At 43.6% G+C, this 9,797-nt stretch overlaps 1 protein-coding gene across 1 annotated transcript; it reads right to left on the bottom strand.

Moving 5' to 3' along the window:
• Nucleotides 1-1,288: 1,288 nt before the first annotated feature.
• LOC142433760 (RNA polymerase II elongation factor ELL2-like) lies at nucleotides 1,289-3,232 on the bottom strand. The gene has a single exon (XM_075538465.1). It carries the CDS (start codon nucleotides 3,230-3,232, stop codon nucleotides 1,289-1,291), a length of 1,944 nt encoding a protein of 647 aa, XP_075394580.1.
• Nucleotides 3,233-9,797: the final 6,565 nt, after the last annotated feature.

Below are 9,797 nucleotides of genomic sequence, written 5' to 3' on the forward strand. Positions count from 1 at the left end.
ATAGATAATTTGATGTGTGTGTCTGTGGAGGCTGCTAACAGCAAGGTCTGTAGTTTGAAACCACCAGCTGCTCTGATGTAGAAAGATCGAACTTTCTATTTCCATAAAGATTTGCAGTCTTCATGTGCTGTTTAGTTTTTCTGTGACTATATTGAATTTCCTTCCTGATGTTGTGTTCTTCCTTGACTTGTACATTGTAGTAACCTATTATTATTTTAGTATCATTTATTTTGCTCTAGTTCTGTGAGCTTGATTAATATAACTGAGCTTCTTTGACTGGTGAATATATATTTATTAGTTTTGTTATTCAATTATAGCTTTAGTCATTACGTGTGTAATACTCTTCGCTGTTGTTCTAGATGGATTTTGCCTTGAAATTTACACTGCCAGAGGTCAAAATTCCCACTCTTGATCTTTTTTCTGCTTGCCCTTGGCTTGGTTTTGCCCCCAGCCACTTTAGTCTATTTTTGTCTTGATGTTTAAAGTGTGTTTCTTTGAGTACCATATTACAAGTGTCCTGTCTGCTAAAAAAAAAAGAGAGAGAGAGAGAGAGAGAGAGAGAGAGAGAGAGAGAGAGAGAGAGAGAATAGAATTAGTCTTAGAAATCCACAGGGTCAGTTCTACCCTGTCCTATAGGGTCAACATGACCCACCATCGACTCAATGGCAGTGAGTTTGCTTTTAAATTCGGTATGTGTGTATATATAAATCGATCAATAGCTTGATCACATAACTTGTGTTTTTCTAGAAGATTAAAAAATCTCAAGAACGGGCAACAAATCTATTAATGAAGTGAAAACATGCACTGCTTGAATATTTTGTACAACTCTTTAAACTGCATTTTAAGGAAGACTTTGAGTTAAGAAAGGACAACAAACAGACTGTGGTTATTTGAAAGCAAAATAAGTCTTTATTCCTTAAGGCTATACATGTACGATTCCATGTCTCAAACAGTAGATCTCCCATTTAAGAGAGAGAGAGAGACAAAAATGGAATTCGAGGTTAAAAGAAAACAGATAAATAGTGTCAAAAGTGCAGAAAAGCAAAGTAACATGGCGGGAGGAGGGGGGAGTAAAAATAAATTGAGAAATAGAAATTATCAGAAAAGGAAAACAATAATAAAATAAAGATAAATATAAGCATAAAAAGACAAACCCAAACTTAAAATAGTAATACTGAATGTTTCAATGGACAACGTTGCATCCGTTTGAAATCTTAGACAAATAATTGTAATTTTCAATAAATAAGTTCAAGTTAACTTTGGTCTCACCAGTTTTAGTAACATGACTCTATTTGCTTTGGTCAAAATCACTTACTAATCTTTTAATGTGAGCCAGCTTATTATAAAGATAATAAAATCTCTTTTTTTGCACGCAAAAATTGGGATTATTCTGCTTCAGCTTCTGATATTCTCGTAAGATTTCCTCATTGATATCCTCATATTCCTTTGTGCCTGGAGAAGATTGCATCTTTTTTGCCTTGAGGTCAAAAAAGGGCGAGGATAAAGTCAGCAGAGTGTCACGAAGGGCGTGGCAGTCCTCAAACTCTGCAGTAAAATCCTCTACGTAGAGCTCCCGCTGCTCAGAAGAAACGATGGTGATGTACTTGGTCAAATAATCTGGGACCTCAGATGTCGAAGCGCCGTCTTGAGGTATAGGGTAAAGCTCTCTATCGTCTTCACTGGGGTTTGGCTCTACATAACTTTCATGGCTTGGAGCATCTGTCTCCTGTATCTCCATTGTCACTGTGCATGTTTGGCTGTTGGCTTGGTTTTCTGTAAATGCACGTTTGCGCGTCTTGTTCAAAGGGAATGTTGGATGTGTTTTCTCTAAGAGCATTGGATATTTCGTGGTATTAGACTCATCCTGCAGGTGTTCAACGGTGCTGCTATCTTGACAGACATGGTCATCTTCTGGATCCTGGGTCCTGGCACCTTCTGGAGTGCCACGCCGGGAACAACTGGAAGCAGCACGGTGGGATGAGGACAGAGGTGCACAAAGGGGCTCTGCTGTCGCTGCAGGAGATTTTACAGAAGTTGCAGCAGGTTCCCTCCTGGCCTTGTTCAATCGGGCATTTGAGGGGGACTGCACTACCGTCGTCAGATGAGATGTTTTACCTTTATTCAGTCGAGGATTTGCGGGTGGCTGCGCAACCATCGTCAGGTGAGATATTTTACTTTTACTCAATGGAGCATTTGAAGGTGACTGTGCTACCGTCGTCAGGTGAGATACTTTACCTTTATTCAAGCGAGTATTTGAGGGTGGCTGTGTGACCGTCGTCAGGTGAGACATTTTACCTTTATTCAATCGAGTATTTGAGGGTGGCTGCGCTACCATCGTCAGGTGAGATATTTTACCTTTTTTCCCTCTCAAGGAATCAACGACAGCTGAAGGGAAACGCCCTTTCTTGCGGGGAATGCCACCTGTATTAGAATCTCTGGAAGATTGCAGAGACTTGGTGGCAGGAGCTTTTCTGGCAAGCACCGACGCCAGTAACTGCCTGTCTGATTCATTGTACCCAGGCCAGTCTCGTCGCACCTGTTTGAATAAATAGTCTTTTAAGCTATAAGTAAAATTGTGCGGATTCAGAACGGCTACCTGCTCCAGAACTTTTCCAATGGTGCCTTTGTCTTTCTTGTGAATTCCGTCCTTCTGCAGTCGAACAGACAATTCCGAGATTCTGTAATCCTTTAATGCCAGCAAATGAATGACTCTGTCAATGTAGGGCTGCCTGTAGACACTGTCGGTAATCGGTGATGTGGGGGTAGTACATGGAGACGAAGCCAATTCTGTGCTCCCATGCACTGATTCTGAAATAGCTCGACCTGCTCCCCGAATTGCTACTTTCTGCCATACAGGTGCTTTTATCATTTTCTTCAATACATCATAGGATTTTCCCTCTGCCTGTATTGTTTTCTTCATTTTGCTACCCACGGTGATTTTCGTTCCAGCCGAGCCCCAGCAAGGCAGCGGTGTGGCAGGACTGCCAAGGAGTGTTGCCTGGAGAGGGGCCACTCTGCCTTGACGGCTGCTTTCATTCTCGTTGGGCACCTCGTTGTTAGCCGGATTCATTGAGGTGCGTAACAAGTTTGGAGGGAAATCAGAAAGTCCTTCAACTCCTTGGACTTGAGTGGAAACTCCAGGAAGATGTGTACTCCTGCGGAGCTGGTACTGGTGAACTGCTTGAGTGGTCTGTAGGTCCTTATCTTGTCTCGGCACTCTGTCGTCCAGCATCTGTGCGTCTCCTATGATTTTGTCTCTAGGCACTGTCATAGAATACCTGTCAAAAAATACCAAACTTCAAATCAGTGAAAAATCAATGACTTCCCTTGGGGCGAGTTGAGAAATTAATTCTAAAAGATCACGTCCAATGGGACAAAGGAGCTAGAAGGCTGACTGACACAGAACCTGGGGTGGGGTGGGCCGGGGGCAGATAGAGGGGGATGGTAAGGACTGACTCATCTTTTAGTCATCTTCCTTACATTTTTATTGTTTGTTTTTCTTTCTCTTCATGAGAACTTGTTCATCCAAACTAGGAATTGCTCAATGATTCCCTGGGCTCAGTGCATAAAAGCAATTTACTCCAAGTAAACCCACCATAGAGTGGAGGCACTTGCAGTCATAGGGAGCCTGAGGCAAAGTCTTCCACCAGGTCATTTAGGGAGGTGGGGCTTAGAGACAGGGGTCCTCATTTCATAGTCTAGTGCGTGCTTTTTGCAATACTACTGACGCCATCCTCTGCACACACACACACAGATCACTTTAAAGGTGTCCGGTCCTCTCTTAGTTCCCTCACATCGCTGTGCATCTCCTTCACTTGCCAAATCTGCCCACTAGTGGCTGCTTTCCACCTCTACAGAAGATCCTCAGCCAATCACAGACTTACACCACAGTGTGGTGCCTCATGCCGCATGGCCACAACATGAGCTTAATAAGGGGTGAGATTGTCACTCTTTCTCATTGCTTTTTGTCTCCAGTGCCTAGAACAGTGGAGGGCACACATAGTAAGTACTTGAGGCCCATTTGTTAAGCAAATGAACACATTAATCCTGCCTGCTTTGGGGGGAGAGTACCATCACATTTATTTACTTAGATATTCATTTCTTTCAGAAATAACCTAAAGTCACATTATACACAGGTAGCAATACTTGTGTTCTCAAAAGTTTGGCTCCTTATTTTTTGTTTCTGTTAGACATTTCACTTTGAGTCACAATCTGGCTAATATGCTAAACCTGCCAGGTCTACGTCGATTGTGACCTTTCATAGCTATGTTTTCAAGATGAGGCCATATTTTTAAGAGTCAAAGCTTCATTTGTTTCATGAAAGTCATAACCACACCATCTTTTCGTGTAGATGGCTCTTTCGTAGGTGATTGTCTTTAAGTCGGATATTCCGCACTACTTATTATGCTACAAGATACTCGTCAAGCTAGCCTTGTCATTGGTCATCCAGTGCTGTTCCCACAGAAAGAGATAATCAACACACAATGAAACCCTCCCCCCGCCTCTCTCGACTTCCCCTGCCTTGAAGATGCTCTACTGACCAGACGCATGGCACTATAGTGATAGACCCTTTGCTCTGGGAACTGGAGAAAGCACGTGGAGACCCCTGCCAGCGCTGAGATGCTTACAATGCCACTGGATCCAAAGACACTCTACCCACTGGCCTGGGCTCGTCCTGCATTCGGCTTCATTGTATGTGCTTCATGACTCTGAAGAGGACTTTATAAATTGGTATCAGACATATGGGCTAACATTGGATTTATGGGCTTGGAATGGACTGGGTGGGGAAGCTGTGTTAATGTACAATTACTCTTTATATAAAACTCTCTCTTATACACATAAGAGTTTATATGCATTTGTTTCTCTCGTCTATCCAGGCTTACACAGAGAGTAGCTTTATTTATCGGTTAAAAAACCTAAGTCCGCATACAGCATTAGGAACACATTAAAATGCCTACTTTGAAAAAAAACACGTTAGTCTTTTTAAAATATGCATTTAAAAATACTGTATTGAAAACTAAAAATTGCAGCAATATACTTAAGTTTCCTTGATCTACAAAATGGCAAAATTTCTATTCAAAACCCAATAAGGTCACAACAAATTGAATCAAACAAGTACATACACAGGACTGCACTACTTGAAGACACAAATATTCACTTAAATATTAGTTTGTATTTGGAACACAAGAAGGAATAGGAATCGTAAGAGAAGAGCTAAGATTTAAATCTCAATGTGTGTGAAATTTAAAAGGTAACTGTCATTAAACCTTGGGAGTCCAGAAGAAACCAAACCGGAAAGGGCACAATTTACTGTATCAAGAAGATTTAGACTGTATGGGAGCCACTGAAATGTGTGACCTTAATTAGCTTTAACTTTTGTTGTGCCTTTTAGTGAGTACCACACAGTTTAAAATTTTTAGACAACAGTGTTGGAATTGGATGCAACTTTGCTATATGAAGCTTTAACTGAAAATTTGGATACAGGGGGAAAATGCAAAATGAATTTCAACTCAATTTTGAGTACACAAGAGTTGCAAATCTGAGCTCACCTTAAAGACAACTTATTTCTAAAATTTTAGAATCTGTAAGCAATTAGAGGCAAAACCGCTATGTTGAAACAGATGCCTAGCAGGTAGAAATCTTGAAATTTTAACACACGCTTGTATCCACAAGACAAAACTCACTCTTTAAAGTGGCTCCACCTGGCCTGTAAACTTTTAGAGTTCACACAGGGTGGATTCAAAATTTTTACTGAACCTTAGAACCTGCAAACTTTTTACTCAACCTTAGAACCCAAGCTCAACGGTCACTTTATATATGCTCCTTGATTGTCATCTCAGAGCACTCTGTATGGCCTCCCCTAAAAGCAAACAGAAGGCAGTACGTTTGCTATACACATCAGGCAGGACCATGGAAGATGAGATCAAGGAGGTACCACCCTTCACACTAGCCAAGAACAAACTGAAATACCTAGGAATATATTTAACAACAACAACCCAAACTAAAGACCTATACAAGGAAAACTACAAGACCCTACTACAGGAAACCAAAAGCAACCTCCACAAATGGAAGAACACCCCTTGCTCATGGTTTGGAAGGCTCAATACAGTAACGATGGCAATCTTACCGAAAACACTTTATAAGCTCAATACTATTCTGATTCAAATACCAACAACCTTCTTCAAAGAATTGGAAAAAACTGATCACCAATTTCACATGGAAAGGAGGAAGCCCAGAATTAGCAGAGAACTCCTCAAGAAGAAGGACAGAGTTGGAGGAGTCAATTTACCTAATTTTAATACCTAGGACACAGCTACAGTGGTTAAAACAGCGAGGTACTGGCACAATGAAATATACTCAGACCAGGGGAAAAGAAGAGAAAGCCCAGGAATAAAACCATCAGCATATAGACAACTGATCTTCCACAAGGGTCCCAAAACCATCCAGTGGGAAGCAGATGCCATTTGTAACAAGTGGTGCTGGAAACAATGGATACCCACATGTAGAAAATTGAAATAAGACGTTTACCTCACCCCATGCACAAGAATAAGTTCAGGGTGGATCACAGACGTACAAGTAAAACCCCAAAACATCAGGGCTATCAAGGAAGGAATAGGGACAAACCTAAGATTATTGTCCCAGGAATTCTTAGGCTCACTGCAATAAGGAAGGATACACACACAGGTGAACTGGAAATTGACTAATGGGATTTAATAAGAATAAAATACTTGTGCGCCTCAAAAGACTTCACCAAGAAGGTGACAAGGCAACCCACAGGCAGTGAGAGGATTTTTAGTAACGACACATCGGACAAGGGCTCAGTACTAAAACCTACACCACCCTCATGGCCAGCAAAAAGAGGAAAACACTTAATCTCCTGAGGAAGTGGGCAAAAGAACTGAAAATAACTTTCACTAGGGAGGAGACGCATATAGCCAACAAACATCTGAAAAAGAGTTCCCATTCATTAGCCATAAGAGAAATGCAAATTAAAACAACCATGAGATACCACCTAACACCCCTGAGGCTAGCCCAAATCAGAAAGCAACAAGCGTTGGAGGGGCTGTGGTGAAGTAGGAACCCTCCTCCACTGCTGGTGGTCGTGAAGAGATGTACAGCCAGTGCGGAAAGCAATCTGGAGACACTTAAAGAAAATGGAAATTGATCTACCTTATGACCCAGTCATGCCTCTACTGGGCATGTACCCAGAGGAGGTAACAAATGAAACACTACCAGTCATCTGCATCCAGTGATTATTGCGGCGCAATTCACAATTGAAAAGACTTGGAAACAGCCTAGGATTCCATTGGTAGACGAGTGGATTAATCAAACCCTGGCACATCCTCACAATGGAGTACTATGCAGCACTGAAAAGCACAGACGATCACATGAAACACGTCGTTTTGTGGGAAGGGTTGGAAGGAATCATGTTAAGCTAGCTAAGCCAATCTCAAAAGGTCAGGTATAGCATGAGTCCCCCGAGGTAAGCACAATCAGCACAGCAGAAATAGAATAGATACTTATCTAACCATAAACGAGTGGATGCCTTCGTAGACGGGCGGGGGGGGGATGGAGGGAGGGCACACCACACCCAGGGAGGTACATGTGAGTCCAACTGAAAGAAGGGGAAAGGGGGACGGAGGAGAGACAATCAGGGTGCGGAGAAATTGAGATGATTGCATGGGGGGAGGGAGGGCACTAATCCACTCAGGGGGAGAGTATTGGTTGTGTGCCCACAGAACTGGAATGTGCACACAGACCCCACCATGTCGTGCCAAACCAGGAGGGCAACGACACATGTGGAGGAATCCATGAAAAGACTGGAGTATATGCCCGGCCCCAACCAGAATCAGCCTGATCCCCACCATGGAAGGGTGTGCTACAGATAACGACAACAGACCTTCTGGTGAGGGAAAGAAACCGACCTTCCATACCCAGACGGAAGCGAAAGCAAAGGAAGGGGGAGGAAGGGAGTGGAGCAAACCGTGGCCCACCAAGCTCAGAGGACAATAGCCCGCTCAGAGCTGCCAATGCACAGAGAGGAGTACCATAGGGCCGGCCCCACTACGAGATGCGACATCCCGCACTGATCCATGTACCTACATGGGACAACACTGGAGACACAGTGTGGGATTTGTGCCTGAGCTGACCCACCACGCCGAGGCAAAACACTAAAGGCGTGCAATAAAACAGCAAGGGGAGCAGAACAAGGAAGTCCCGATGGGGTATCAGAAATAGACTTTTGGGCCAGGGCGTGGCACCCCATGGGACTCAACCGGAAAACACGCCTTAAGGTAAACAAACAGACCTTGAACTATTTACAGAGTTCTTTACCTGTTTCCCCCTTTTTTTCTTCTTTTAAATTTTGGATGTCATTGGCTTTTTTCGGTTGTGGTTGTTGCTGCTGCCGTCATCGCTTTGTTTTTCTGAGTCACTTTGTTTGGTGATGTCGAGATTTTTGTGCATATTATTATCTCTGCGGGGCTATCTAGATAATATAGGCTGGATAAAAAATGTGGAGAAGAAAATATCGGGACTGATGGTTTCAGGGGGGCATGGGGCAGTGGGAGGTGGGGGTGTGTGTGTGTGTGAAGGGAAGTGGTCTTAACCAACTCAGGGACAGGGCAGCAATAAGTGATTCAAAACCAGTGGCAAGGAGGGGGTGAGAGGACTGGTGGGGAGTGATCAAGGGCAATATAACCGAGAGGAATTACTGAAGCCCAAATGAAGACTCGGCATGATGGTGGGACAAGAGGAAAGCAAAAGGAATTAGAGGAAAGAAGTAGGAGGCAAAGGGCATACATAGAGGCCTAAATACATGCATGGACATGTGTAAATACATTTGTATCTGATGATGGGGAAAAAGATCTATGTGCATATATTTATAGATTTAGTAGTAAGGTAGTAGATGGACACTGGGCCTCCTGAAGTACTCCGTCAATAAAAAAAAAACACTTTGTTCTATGAAACTGACATTCCATGAGGCTCACCTCCCCGACACAATCACTAAAGACAACTGTGTGCATAAGCAAGTGAGGTGAAGAAAGCTGATGGTGCCCAGCTATCAAAAGATAGAGCATCTGGGGTCTGAAAGGCTTGAAGGTAAGCAAGCGGCCATCTAGCTTGGAAGCAACAAAGCCCACATGCAAGAAGCACACCAGACTGTGTGATCATGAGGTGTCAAAGAGATCAGGTATCAGACATCAAGGAACAAAAAAACCATATCATTGTGTGATCACCTACCCCATCCAAACACTGAAGACAAATGTGTGCATACGACAGTGTGATGAAGAATGCTAAGGTTGCCCAGCTATCAAGAGATAGCTATCAAGCATCTGGGGTCTTAAAGGCTTGAAGGCAAACAAGCGTCCAACCAGCCCAGAGGCAACAAAGGCCACATGGAAGAAGTAAAAGCAGCCTGTGCGATCACGAGGTGTTGAAGGTATCAGGAATCAGGCATCAAAGAACGAAAAATCATATCATTATGAATGAGGGAGAGTGCACATTGGGGCCCCAAGGCTCATCTGTAGGCAACTGGAAATCCCTTACAAAGGGGTTGCAGGGAGGAGACAAGCCAGTCAGGGTGCAGGGTAGCATCAATGAAACGCACAAACTTCCTCTAGCACCCTAACAAAAACTAAAGCATGTTGAGGCCAGGACCGTGGGTCCGCGTGCTGCAGCTGACCCCGGGTACCCCAGCCACCGCCTGAGCCTCAGAGCCCTGCTGACCCAAGCCAAGGAGCTAAGCCCCAGGGGCTCAGGGAGGGGCCTGGCGCATGCACTTGGCCCTGAGGGCT

Source organism: Tenrec ecaudatus, chromosome X, assembly GCF_050624435.1.
Source record: "Tenrec ecaudatus isolate mTenEca1 chromosome X, mTenEca1.hap1, whole genome shotgun sequence".
NCBI lineage: Eukaryota > Metazoa > Chordata > Mammalia > Afrosoricida > Tenrecidae > Tenrec > Tenrec ecaudatus.